General features: G+C 42.0%; 1 protein-coding gene across 2 annotated transcripts; it reads right to left on the reverse strand.

The window, feature by feature from the left end:
- Positions 1-304: 304 nt before the first annotated feature.
- Positions 305-4,074, reverse strand: LOC119913065 (dystrotelin-like). Of its 2 annotated transcripts, XM_038732467.1 has the most exons (3): positions 2,897-4,074; positions 1,827-2,031; positions 305-706 (listed from the first exon to the last, which is right to left on the reverse strand). In XM_038732467.1, exons 1-3 carry the CDS (start codon positions 2,928-2,930, stop codon positions 433-435), a joined length of 513 nt encoding a protein of 170 aa, XP_038588395.1. In that variant the 5' UTR covers positions 2,931-4,074; the 3' UTR covers positions 305-432. The 2 variants fall into 2 exon arrangements, with proteins under 2 accessions (XP_038588395.1, XP_038588333.1); XM_038732405.1 differs by lacking the exon at positions 2,897-4,074 and having other exon boundaries at positions 1,827-2,176.
- Positions 4,075-13,607: the final 9,533 nt, after the last annotated feature.

The following is a 13,607-nucleotide window of genomic DNA, read 5'->3' on the forward strand; positions in this document are numbered from 1 at the left end:
AGTGTTTTTCTCTGAAGGAAACTGTTTTATTCTGAAGGGAACTCTCATTCTCTACAGACAGACAGGTCCTCACTTCTGTATTTGTCCAGCAGAGTTTTATTCTGAAGGAAAAAGTGTTTTACTCTGAAGGAAACTGTTTTATTCTGAAGGAAACAATGTTTTACTCCGAAGGGAGTTTTATTCTGAAGGAAACAGTGTTTTACTCTGAAGGAAACTGTTTTATTCTGAAGGAAACAATGTTTTACTCTGAAGGGAGTTTTATTCTGAAGGAAACAGTGTTTTTCTGAAGGAAACAGTGTTTTTCTCTGAAGGAAACTGTTTTATTCTGAAGGGAACTCTCATTCTCTACAGACAGACAGGTCCTCACTTCTGTATTTGTCCAGCAGAGTTTTATTCTGAAGGAAAAAGTGTTTTACTCTGAAGGAAACTGTTTTATTCTGAAGGAAACAATGTTTTACTCTGAAAGAAAAAGTGTTTTACTCTGAAGGAAACTGTTTTATTCTGAAGGAAACAATGTTTTACTCCGAAGGGAGTTTTACTCTGAAGGAAACAGTGTTTTACTCTGAAGGAAACAGTTTTATTCTGAAGGGAACTGTCATTCCCTACAGACAGGTCCTCACCTCTGTATTTGTCCAGCAGAGTTTCAGCAGACAGCGCGATCAGAGCCGTTTGAAGAGAAGCAGCTGAAACAGAACCAGCCTGAGTCCTGAAACACAAACAGGGTTTGTCCTCATGGTGGCGCTACTGGTTACTGTTACTATGAATACAAACACAGTGAAGGAATTTCTGTGAGCTTCCTGTCACAGCAGCACATCATGTAAAAACCTGATGAAGTCATGTATTTATAAAGGTATAATATATATTTATCCATAACAGTTAAAGTCATGTATTTATAAAGGTATAATATATATTTATCCATAACAGTTAAAGTTATGTATTTATAAAGGTATAATATATATTTATCCATAACGGTTAAAGTCATGTATTTATAAAGGTATAATATATATTTATCCATAACGGTTAAAGTCATGTATTTATAAAGGTATAATATATATTTATCCATAACAGTTAAAGTTATGTATTTATAAAGGTATAATATATATTTATCCATAACGGTTAAAGTCATGTATTTATAAAGGTATAATATATATTTATCCATAACGGTTAAAGTCATGTATTTATAAAGGTATAATATATATTTATCCATAACGGTTAAAGTCATGTATTTATAAAGGTATAATATATATTTATCCATAACGGTTAAAGTCATGTATTTATAAAGGTATAATATATTTATCCATAACGGTTAAAGTCATGTATTTATAAAGGTATAATATATATTTATCCATAACGGTTAAAGTCATGTATTTATAAAGGTATAATATATTTATCCATAACGGTTAAAGTCATGTATTTATAAAGGTATAATATATATTTATCCATAACAGTTAAAGTTATGTATTTATAAAGGTATAATATATTTATCCATAACGGTTAAAGTCATGTATTTATAAAGGTATAATATATTTATCCATAACGGTTAAAGTCATGTATTTATAAAGGTATAATATATTTATCCATAACGGTTAAAGTCATGTATTTATAAAGGTATAATATATATTTATCCATAACGGTTAAAGTCATGTATTTATAAAGGTATAATATATATTTATCCATAACAGTTAAAGTCATGTATTTATAAAGGTATATATATATTTATCCATAACAGTTAAAGTCATGTATTTATAAAGGTATAATATATATTTATACATAACAGTTAAAGTCATGTATTTATAAAGATATGATATATATTTATAGACCCTGACCTGTCAAACAGCCTGAACATCAGACTGCACGTCTCCTCTGGAGCCTCATCAGTCACATGACCCGACACTTCCTGTGATGCGCTATGGAACATCCTGTTCAGAGTCCGGGTCACTTCCTGCCTGTTCAGCCCCACGTCCTGCTGCAGCGTAGCTCCGCCCACCGCACGTAAGGCCGCCACGATGTGTCGAAGAGACACGACGTGCACTGAAAACACACAAAGACACTGCAGCCAGACGGAGTTCTGTTGTAAAGATGAAGGCCCTCCGTAACGCCAGAGCAGCGTACTACTCGTCATTAATAGAGGAAAATAGGAACAACCCCAGGTTTCTTTTCAGCACTGTAGCCAGGCTGACAGAGTCACAGCTCTATTGAGCCAAGTATTCCCATAGCTCTCAGTAGTTACGACTTCATGAGCTTCTTTAATGATAAAATTCTAGCTATTAGAGACAAAATTCACCAAGACCTGCCCTCAACTGGCACCGACTTATCTCTAAACTCAGGAACCTTAGAAACAGCTGTAGAACCAGATATATGTTTAGACTGTTTTGCTTCCCTCAATCTTTACCAACTAACTTAAATTATTTCTTCATCTAAACCATCAACCTGCCTCTTAGACCCCATCCCGACTAGGCTGCTTAAAGATGTTTTACCCTTAGTCAGCACCTCTATACTAGATATGATCAATCTATCTTTATCAACAGGCTATGTACCACAGTACTTTAAAGTAGCTGTAATTAAACCTCTTCTGAAAAAGCCCAAACCTGATCCGGATGTTCTAGCAGTCGCCAAACAGCTGTGTGACTTTCTATATAGCAAGAACAACTTAAGTTCAAATACACACACTGTGTTGTACTAATACTGCAGTACTGTCTGTAAGTGATGTGATTAGTACATGTAGGACTGAGAATAATATTTGATATGATGAGGTAATAATACATACTGTTGGTATAAACACAGAAACCTAATGTAATAAAATAGTTTAATATATGTATATAAATAAAAGCACTAATGTACTACACCATAGTATAAATGAATTAAAATAAATCTATAACAAATGTTTTGGCCTCACGGTGACAGAGTTTCTGCAGAGACTGAAGCTTCATGGCGACTCTGTAGACGGATGGACGGATTTCATTCAGTCCTTCTGAAGGAAACAAGAACTCAAGATCAGTACAACTATTTTATATAACCCAGAAATAAATCTAACTAAATGCAACGACAGGAAACCACCAACTGCAGCTGCGTCTTTCAGCTTTATTTTCATTATTTAATATATGAAATATTAAAATATATCTGATTTATGATATTACAATCAACATAATATTTTCAAAACAGTAGAACCCAGTAGAATACTAAAGAACATGATAGAATCCAGAAGAGCCCAGTAGAATACTTAAGAACATGGTAGAACCCAGTAGAATACTTAAGAACGCGATAGAACCCAGTAGAATACTTAAGAACATGGTAGAACCCAGTAGAATACTTAAGAACATGATAGAACCCATAAGAACCCAGTAGAATACTTAAGAACATGGTAGAACCCAGTAGAATACTAAAGAACATGGTAGAACCCAGTAGAATACTTAAGAACATGGTAGAACCCAGTAGAATACTTAAGAACATGATAGAACCCAGAATAACCCAGTAGAATACTAAAGAACATGGTAGAACCCAGTAGAATACTTAAGAACATGATAGAACCCAGAAGAACCCAGTAGAATACTTAAGAACATGGTAGAACCCAGTAGAATACTTAAGAACATAGTAGAACCCAGTAGAATACCCGAGAACATAGTAGAACCCAGTAGAACCCAGTAGAATACTAAAGAACATGGTAGAACCCAGTAGAACCCAGTAGAATACTTAAGAACATGATAGAACCCAGAAGAACCCAGTAGAATACTTAAGAACATAGTAGAAGGCAGTAGAACTCAGTAGAATACTAAAGAACATGATAGAGCACAGTATAATACTTAAGAACATGGTAGAACCCAGTAGAATACTTAAGAACATGGTAGAACCCAGTAGAATACCCGAGAACATAGTAGAAGACAGTAGAACCCAGTAGAAGACTAAAGAACATGGTAGAACCCAGTAGAATACTTAAGAACATGATAGAACACAGTAGAATACTTAAGAACATGGTAGATCCCAGAAGAACCCAGTAGAGACAAGCTTACTGAGGCTGTCCAGATCCATGATGATTTTCAATTGAGTCTGGGAACACGATAAATATATATAAATACATATAAATACCATATAAATATATATAAATACTATAAATATATATAAATACATATAAATACCATATAAATATATATACACTATATAAATATATAAATATATATAAATACTATATAAATACATATAAATACCATATAAATACTATATAAATATATATACTATATAAATACCATATAATACTATATAAATACATATAAATATTTTTGTTTGTTTATTTGTTTATTTATTTATTACAGGGACAGTGCATATTCATAAACATTTCTGTCAATATGCCAGAATTAGCCTAAAGGCTATTTTTCATCTGCAGTCCCTAGACAGATGTTAAGAGTCACCCTAAAAAGGATTACATAGTACATAGCACTAAAAAATTAAGATACATTTAGTAAAATATCAATTATATTAAAATATACAATCTAAACACATCAAAACAACAATCGGACAAACATCACGTAAAAACATGACACACACATAAGGGAGAAAAAAAAAAAAAAGTCAACAGTATGCATCAAGGGCATGTGTAGTAATAGGTTAATGTTGACAGCTCTGATGATCAATAAGCCATTTCCTTAACTGAATCTTAAATGAACTATACGTGTTTATATTTCTGATAATTATGGGGGTGAGGTTCCACTCAGCAGCAGTATTTTATAAATAAGACATAGATTTGAGTATTTAACCATATTATCCCAACTGAGCAATCTATATTTTTGTAATATTGGACAGTGATGAGAAATACATGGTTTCTTATCCAGAGTTTTAACAGTTCGTTTGTAAAGTGATTGCAGAGGTTTCAAAGATGTAATACTAGCTTGTGCCCAAATGGGTAGACAGTAAGTGATGTGTGAGAAAATCATAGAGTGCATGTACATTTTTGCTGCCTGTGTGGACATTTGATAGCGAATGTGTCTAAAGTTACTGAGACTATATTTAATTCGATTACAGACCATTTTTACATGTGATGAAGATGATAACTTTGAATCAATTAAAACTCCCAGATATTTGTATTCTGACACGATCTGCAATTTTTCCCCTGAAACAAAAATATCTGGCTCAACACTGAAGTTTTTGTGGGACTTAGTAAAAAACATTGCTACTGTTTTTGATGTATTCAGCTGCAGGCAGGAGTGTTTCAACCAAGCTGTGATGCTATCCATGGAGTTAGTGAGCTTCTCAACCACCTGAGCGATATTCCTACCGTGTGCATAGACTACGGTGTCATCAGCATACATCTGCACAAAAACATCAGGACAAGCGAGTGGGAGGTCATTTATATAAATGGAGAATAACAGAGGCCCTAAATTAGATCCCTGAGGAAGACTGGTGGACAGACTCAAGGCCGCTAATTTAGATGATTGAACTCTGACATGTTGGGAACGGTCAGTGAGATAAGACTCAACCCATTTAAGTGCATCTGAGGAAAAATTAAAATTACATAATTTTGTCAGTAAAATTTTATAATTAACAGTGTCAAAAGCCTTCCTGAGATCCAGAAATACCGCTCCAACAACCCCACCTTGATCTAACAGAACTCTTATATTTTCAGTAAGGAAACAAGTCGCAGTCTCGGTGGAGTATTTTGCTCTAAAGCCAAACTGCATAGGGTGGAGAGCATAGGGAGTGGTGTTTAGATGGTTAATAATTTGCTTTGCAATCAGTTTCTCGGCAATCTTAGACACTGTGGGCAATATACTTATGGGCCTGTAGTTTGACATGGAATGAGGATCTCCACTTTTAAAAACTGGAACAACAACAGCTGGTTTCCACATGCTTGGGAACAAATTTTGAGAAATGGACAGATTAATAATTTGGTGATGGGGGGTGTAATTGATGTACTTAAAGCCTTGAGCATCACCGTATCTATATCAAAAATATCTTTGCATCTCGATGGTCTGAGTGATTTAATGGTCTGTGACACTTCTAGTTCTGTGATATTAAATATGTTGAAAACTGATTGACTTGTGTCTATTGGCGGAGTAAATACGTTCTCAGGTGTAAAACAGCTTGCTATGTTAGCCACAGAATCAATAAAATGATGATTAAAAGCCTCTGCTACCTCTAGAGTATTGTTTGTCAGCCGGTCATTTACTTTAATTTCTACAGTTTTTTGTTCATTGGGTTGATCACCTGTCATTTTTCTTAGCTGGCTCCATATTACTTTAGGATTTCCATTAGATTTCTCAATTATAGTAATAAAGAAATCAGCCTTTGCTTTTCTTAATGACCTTACAACTTTATTTCTCAACATGGCGAAACGTCCTCTGTCATGCGTTGATTTAGTTTTATTTGCTAATTTTAGGGCTAAGTCTCGCTCTTTTTATAATGTCTGGATTTATCCAAGGTACAGTGTTTTTGTTATGTTTGTACTTGATTTTTTGAATGAATTCTTTAATAGTTCTCTCAAGTGTAATTAAAAATGTTTACATTTTTACCATATAATATATATAATACTATATAAATACTATATAAATACATATAAATACTATATAAATATATAATACTATATAAATACATATAAATACTATATAAATACCATATAAATACATATAAATACTATATAAATACATCAGCGTGCCCTGGAAAGAGAATAGAGGAACAAACTGACCTTCCTGTCGTCTGATGAACAAACGTCTTCTGCTGCTGAAACAAACTGAAGCTTCTGAATTATGAATGAGGGGTTCAGGTTTCATCACAGCTGCTGCTCACCTGCTGCCTGTGGACCAATCAGCCGCCGGCAGGGCACCGACTGTACTCACATTCAGTACGGGGCCGTGTTTCACAAGGCTTAACTAACTCTGAGCTGATGCTGCGTTCCAGGCCGCTCTGGGAAACGTCTGACTTTGACCTCAAAGCGTTTCAGGTGCGTGGTGCTGCCTGACGCCACATGTAATCAGTAAACATGGCCGACCGTGACACACTTCTGTTTCTTTGTCAGGTTTCAGCAGACTCTTGGTGTTCATTAACAGGATAAATATCCGCTGTGAGTCCTTCCAGCTACATCAGCTGCTAATCCTCAGCACAAGCTGGAGGCCATGTTTCATTTTCCTGAAGAACGTTTGGGCCAAGAAGATGACTTTACTGTAAGCAGCTACCTGATAACACTGAGAAAACAACTTTTACTGTTCGATACCAGTCTGTGTTATTTTTACTTCATGGTTCACCGTTTACAATGTGTGCTTCCAATTCAATTTTTTTTATATAGCGCCAAATCACAACAACAGTTATCTCACAGCACTTTTCATAAAGAGCAGGTCTAGACCGTACTCTGTGATGTTATTTACAGAAGCCCAACAGTTCCCACCAAGAGCAGCACTAGGAGACAGAGGCAAGGAAAAACTTCCTTTAAGAGGCAGAAACCTCGAGCAGAACCATGACTCAGGGTGGGCGGCCGAGAGAGAGAGAGAGAGAGAGAGGGAAGGGAGAGAGAGGGGAGGGAGAGAGAGAGAGCGAGGGGGGAGGGAGAGAGAGAGAGGAGGGAGAGAGGGGAGGGAGAGAGAGAGAGAGAAAGAGAGGAGAGAGAAAGAGAGGGAGAGAGAGGGGAGGGAGAGAGAGAGAGAGAGGGAGAGAGAGAGGAGAGAGGGAGCGAGAGAGGGAGAGAAAGAGAGGGAGAGAGAGAGAGAGAGGGGAGGGAGAGAGAGAGAGAGAAAGAGAGAGAGAGAGAGAGAGAAAGAGAGGGGAGGGAGAGAGAGAGAGAGGGGAGGGAGAGAGATCGAGAGAGAGAGAGAGAGAGAGAGAGGGAGAGAAAGAGAGGAGAGAGGGAGCGAGAGAGAGGGAGCGAGAGAGAGAGCGAGGGGGAAGGAGAGAGAGAGAGCGAGAAAGGGAGAGAAAGAGAGGGAGAGAGAGAGAGAGAGAAGAGAGGGAGAGAGAGAGAGGAGAGAGATCAAGAGAGAGAAAGAGAGGGAGGGAGAGAGAGAGAGAGAGAGAAAGATTTTTGATTTTTCAAAACACACTTTTATTAGTCGCTACTCGCTCACACACGATACATTTATATCGTCAACACATCAGCATCCACCAGCTGATCAGCCTGGACAGAACACAGCACCCTGCCATGAGCCCACACTGACAAAAAAGTTTCTAAGTCCTGATTTGCTCTGTAAAAACTGAAATCTAACAATAACCTGGACTTCATCATTTTCACAAACAACATCTTCACATTGACGGCTTGATCTGTCTCCACCTTCTTTCTCCTGCTCACATACACGGCCATCTTAGCCTGACCCAGGACAAAGTTTAGCAGCTGACATTTGTTCTTCTGTTGTTGTTTAAAACCACAAATAAAAACCTGTTTAGTAAAAAACTCTTTAAAACCCCTAAAGATGTTTTCCAGCAAAACAAACAGAGAAATGAGACGTGTGCACTCTAAAAACCAGTGAAACACGGTCTCCCTCTGCAGACAGAAAGGACACTGGTCCTGTACATTCCCATTCAGCACAGACACAAAAGAGTTTACAGCCAGTTTTCCATGAAGGATTCTCCACTGTAGGTCTGCATGTCTCTTTGTCAGGGGGGGTTTATACAGAGACCTCCAGGCAGCTCGAAAATCAGGGCTTAAACCCAAATGAGTCCTCCAGGGGGTGTCGCTACGTCCATTAAGTGTCTTTTTGTTGAGCGTTTTTACCAACAGTCTGTACAGTGTCTTTCCTGTGGTATCACTCAGAGACACCCCAGCAGAGTTGACCAGTAAAGGTCCCGAAACATCGGTCAAGTCAGGAGACAGAGTGGTAGAAGGATATGGGTCAGTGTCGTCCGGCAGCAGAGAGCCGTCTCTATAGTCCATCAGGAGAGAGACCTCGTGTCCCGTCAGCTGATGTCTCCAGTGTCTCAGTAACAGACTGACATAGCGGCTCGACCTCAGCCCCGGACGAACCGCCAGACCAGCAGGACGGTCCAACCGAGGTCCGGTCAGCTCCTCCACCTGCCCCAGCGTGGAGATCCTGGCAGTGCGGAGCTTGTCAAACAGAGTGGGTGAAAACCCCCCAAGACAGTCCAGACGTCCTCCAAACAGAACAGGCTCCTTAAGCAGCCAATACAAGGAGTCAGTGTGTCCCTGTCTCTGTTTGTTCATCAACATCCATACTTTAAAAACACTTTGGTAAAACCCAGGCAGAGAGGACATGCACACACCTTTTAAGTTCATTAAAAACAGAGACGAGCTCAGTCCCAGTCCACCAAACTGCTGCAGAATACAGGAGGACAGCGGCCTCCACACCAGGTCTGCAGGCCCAGTGAGGAGTCTCTGGACAAACTGCAAGCGGAAAGTAGCCCCCCTGCTGGCCAAGTGGACCAGGCCCTGCCCTCCTTCCTCTTTTGTAAGGAAAAGCATGCTCTGAGAGATCCAGTGTAACTTGTCCCAGAAAAAATCCACTAATATTCTTTGTATGTTTGGCAGGAGAGAGGGTGGAGGGTCAACGCAGGCCAAACGGTGCCACAGAGCCGAAGAAACCAAATTATTTGCAACCAAAACCCGACCTTTAAAAGACATTTTAGGCAGCAACCATTTCCACTTGTTCAGGCGACCTTTGACCTTCTCCAAAACTCCATCCCAGTTTTTCTTCAAAGATGCTTCATTTCCCAGAAACACCCCTAAATATTTCAGCCCTCCTGTTTTCCAGAAGAGGCCTCCAGGCAGACTGAGCGACTCTTCAGCCTCTCTCCCACCATCACAGCCTCACTCTTCACCCAGTTCACTTTAGCAGATGATATCAGGCCATACAGATTTAAGGTTTCTCCCAACACATCAATATCTCTCTGCTTATTCACCAGAACGATGATATCATCTGCATATGCAGACAGTTTGAAAAGAAGAAAACAGACACCAGAGAGAGCAGACCTTAGTCTGTGAAGCAGAGGTTCAATGGCCAGAGAATATAACATGCCAGACAGAGAGCAGCCCTTCCTCACCCGCCTCTGTACACTAAAGGGAGCGCTCAGGCCTCCATTTATCTTCAGAACACTCGCAATGTCACAGTACAGAACCTGGATCTTGGCTATGAAACGTGGGTTGAAACCAAAGGCAGTCAGAGTCCGCCACAGATACTGGTGTTCAACCCGATCAAAAGCCTTTTCCTGGTCTATTGAAATCAGACCAGTATCTACAGCCAATGAACTAGAGACTTCCAAAACATCTCGAATCAGAGTGATAGTCTCACTGATAAACCTGCTGGGTACACAGTAGGTCTGGTCAACGTGAATTACAGACCCCATCACCTGTCTGAGTCTGGAAGCCAGGACTTTAGACAGGATTTTGTAGTCCGAGCAGAGTAGCGACACAGGCCTCCAGTTTTTCAGCTCCTGCAAATCACCCTTCTTTGGCAGCAGAGTGATCACTGCCCTCCTGCAGCTCAGAGGCAGACGACCCGTCTCCAAACTGTCTCCAAGCACTTCCAGCAGATCCTGTCCCAGCACACACCAGAAAGACTTGTAAAACTCCACAGGAAGGCCGTCAATCCCCGGAGCTCGACCACTCTGCAGACTCATCACAGCACGATACAGTTCAGGTAGAGACAGCTGAGCTTCCAGCTCTACATTGTTTTCATCACTGACCTGAGGAAGATCAGCGTAGAAGAGCTCTTCTACCTCTGGATGGTCTGTCAGCTCGCTCCTGTACAGTTCTTTATAGAAACTGGCTGCGTGCTTTCTGATCTCAGAGGAATCGGAGACGCAAACTCCGTCTCTGGATCGAATGGAGTGAAAGATCTTTCTCTGCCCGTTTTTCTTCTCCAAACCAAAGAAGTGTGACGGGGCGTCCATCTGTGTGGCGTCCAGGAACCGAGACCTCACCAGAGCCCCCTGAGCTGTCACACCCAGCAGGTTGGCCAAAGCCAACTTTTTAGATTTGAGGGAATCTAAGTGTCCCTGATTTCCTGTGGCCCCTACTAGACCCTGTAGTTCTCTTCAATCTCCAGATCCTTCAAAGATCTGATAATGTCCCTGGTGACATTGCGAGTGTACTGCTGACACAGCTGTTTAATCTGGCTTTTTCCAAAGTCCCACCACTGCTGAATACATTTGAAATCAGCCTTAGTTTCTCTGTGAGTGAGCCAGAAAAACTCTTTGTCATGCAACAGTGCAGTATTAAAATGCCAATAAGCACTGCTCAATCTGACGTTTTTAATAAAACAGAACAATAAACAAGACAGTGATCAGTAAAACCCACAGGGTTAATAAAACAACCTTTAAAGACATTGATGTGATGCTTGAAACAGTAAAACCGATCTAATCTAGCCTGAGATAAAACATTCTCTTTGCAGTGACTCCATGTGTCCTGTCTGACTTTTATTAAAGCTCCTCCACACGTCCAGCAGCTCGTGTGTTTCTATGAGCTGTTGTAGGCTCTGTGAGGAGGCCCCCTGTGAGGAGGCCCTCTGTGAGGAGGCTCTGTGAGGAGGCTCTCTGTGAGGAGGCTCTCTGTGAGGAGGCTCTCTGTGAGGAGGCCCTCTGTGAGGAGGCCCTCTGTGAGGAGGCTCTCTGTGAGGAGGCCCTCTGTGAGGAGGCCCTCTGTGAGGAGGCTCTCTGTGAGGAGGCCCTCTGTGAGGAGGCCCTCTGTGAGGAGGCCCTCTGTGAGGAGGCTCTGTGAGGAGGCCCTCTGTGAGGAGGCTCTCTGTGAGGAGGGGCTCTGTGAGGAGGCTCTCTGTGAGGAGGCCCTCTGTGAGGAGGCTCTCTGTGAGGAGGCCCTCTGTGAGGAGGCTCTCTGTGAGGAGGCCCTCTGTGAGGAGGCTCTCTGTGAGGAGGCCCTCTGTGAGGAGGCCCTTTGTGAGGAGGCTCTCTGTGAGGAGGCTCTCTGTGAGGAGGCCCTCTGTGAGGAGGCCCTCTGTGAGGAGGCCCTCTGTGAGGAGGCTCTCTGTGAGGAGGCTCTCTGTGAGGAGGCTCTCTGTGAGGAGGCCCTCTGTGAGGAGGCTCTCTGTGAGGAGGCCCTCTGTGAGGAGGCCCTCTGTGAGGAGGCCCTCTGTGAGGAGGCTCTCTGTGAGGAGGCCCTCTGTGAGGAGGCCCTCTGTGAGGAGGCCCTCTGTGAGGAGGCCCTTTGTGAGGAGGCTCTCTGTGAGGAGGCTCTCTGTGAGGAGGCCCTCTGTGAGGAGGCCCTCTGTGAGGAGGCCCTCTGTGAGGAGGCTCTCTGTGAGGAGGCTCTCTGTGAGGAGGCTCTCTGTGAGGAGGCCCTCTGTGAGGAGGCCCTCTGTGAGGAGGCCCTCTGTGAGGCTCCTGGTGATTCCTGTCCAGCTGTGGATTCTCTGTACAGTTAAAATCACCTCCCAAGAATAAAAAGTCATCACTACTGCATTTTCTGACAGTATTGCTTAAAACACTCAGCACATGCAGCCTTTCCGCAGCATTACATGGGACATAGACATTTATCAGATTCATCTTTATATTCTCATACTGAACTTTAACCTTCAGTAGACGGCCTTCAATACTTCCTCCACCTCACAAGATGCAGGCAGGAAACCTCTGGAGAAGAAAAGCCCAACCCCTCCACTGCAGCTGGACTGATGGCTCAGAACAACCTGCCCTGGCCACTCTTTCTTCCACTGACTCTCATTTTCAGAGTTACTGTGTGTTTCCTGAACCATCAGTACGTCTAGCTGCTTAAACTCCATGAGTTTAAAAGGGCAGCTCTCTTTGTGTCGTCCCTCGCTCCATTTAGATTTAAGTGCCATTTTAAAGTGACCCATGAGAGAGAGAAAAATAATAGAAACACAAACAAACATTTCAGGAAGAAAGAAGAGAAGAGGCTGTTTAAACATCATCACCAATAATTTGAGCTTTCACCTTAATGATCAGCTTCTGAGGCGATATATCTCCTGCTCTGTGAGGCCTTCATCACCAAACCTCCTGAAGCTCTGGTAAGGTTGAGCTGAACTGACAAACAGTTTCAGGTCTGGGAAAAAGTTCTCAACCTTCAACAGCCTGAGACCCTCAGTGTCCTGAAGGAACGTTGTATTTGAGCTAAAGTGTAGCTGCTGCTCCCCTCCTCTGTGTGAAATCATGTTTTCTAATGAGCGTGTTTTTCTGTCTTTCTTCCTTTGGCAACTTTAGCTCTGCTCTGAACACTTTCTGTGCTCTTTCTCTTCTGTGCGATTTTCATTAGATCCTCATCAGATATATCCTCATCCTCAATAAAGTCAGACACACTGAAATATTCTGCTCTGAGAACATTCATTCACTGACTGTTATACACCTGTTCACTGTTCCTCATTTTCCCCTGGTCAATTTCAGTTCTGTTTCTGTGTCTCCCTGTCCGCTTTCTCTTTCTTGCAGTTCAACATTAGACACACTGGACATGATTTATTATCAGACATCTCTCAGCGACTTCCTTGGCCAAGGAACATCTACCGGACCCTCCAACGCGCCGCATCAGCCGCAGCTACGCCGGCACCGCGTCAGGTGCCGCAGTCCCATCGGTACCGGGGGCCTCGCCACCGGTATCGGAGAAAAGGCCGCACCGCCAGTAGTGGGAGCCCCGCAGGCACCGCGGCAGCTTCCGCACCCCCGCCAGCCGCACCCCCGCCAGCCGCGCCAGCGGTAGCCGCGCTGGGCACCGCGGC

The sequence above is a fragment of the Micropterus salmoides genome, unplaced genomic scaffold (genome assembly GCF_014851395.1).
Source record: "Micropterus salmoides isolate LMB-PRFRI ecotype aquatic unplaced genomic scaffold, ASM1485139v1 Ms_hic_scaffold_1, whole genome shotgun sequence".
Lineage (NCBI taxonomy): Eukaryota > Metazoa > Chordata > Actinopteri > Centrarchiformes > Centrarchidae > Micropterus > Micropterus salmoides.

What these genes read in the sequence shown, in the direction of transcription:
- LOC119913065 (XM_038732405.1), bottom strand. Translation starts at nt 2,122, where the DNA reads ATGACGAGTAGTACGCTGCTCTGGCGTTACGGAGGGCCTTCATCTTTA. An exon ending in ATGTTCAGGCTGTTTGACAG is followed by an intron (nt 707 to 1,826) that starts GTCAGGGTCTAT and finishes TTTGTGTTTCAG; the next exon opens with GACTCAGGCTGGTTCTGTTT.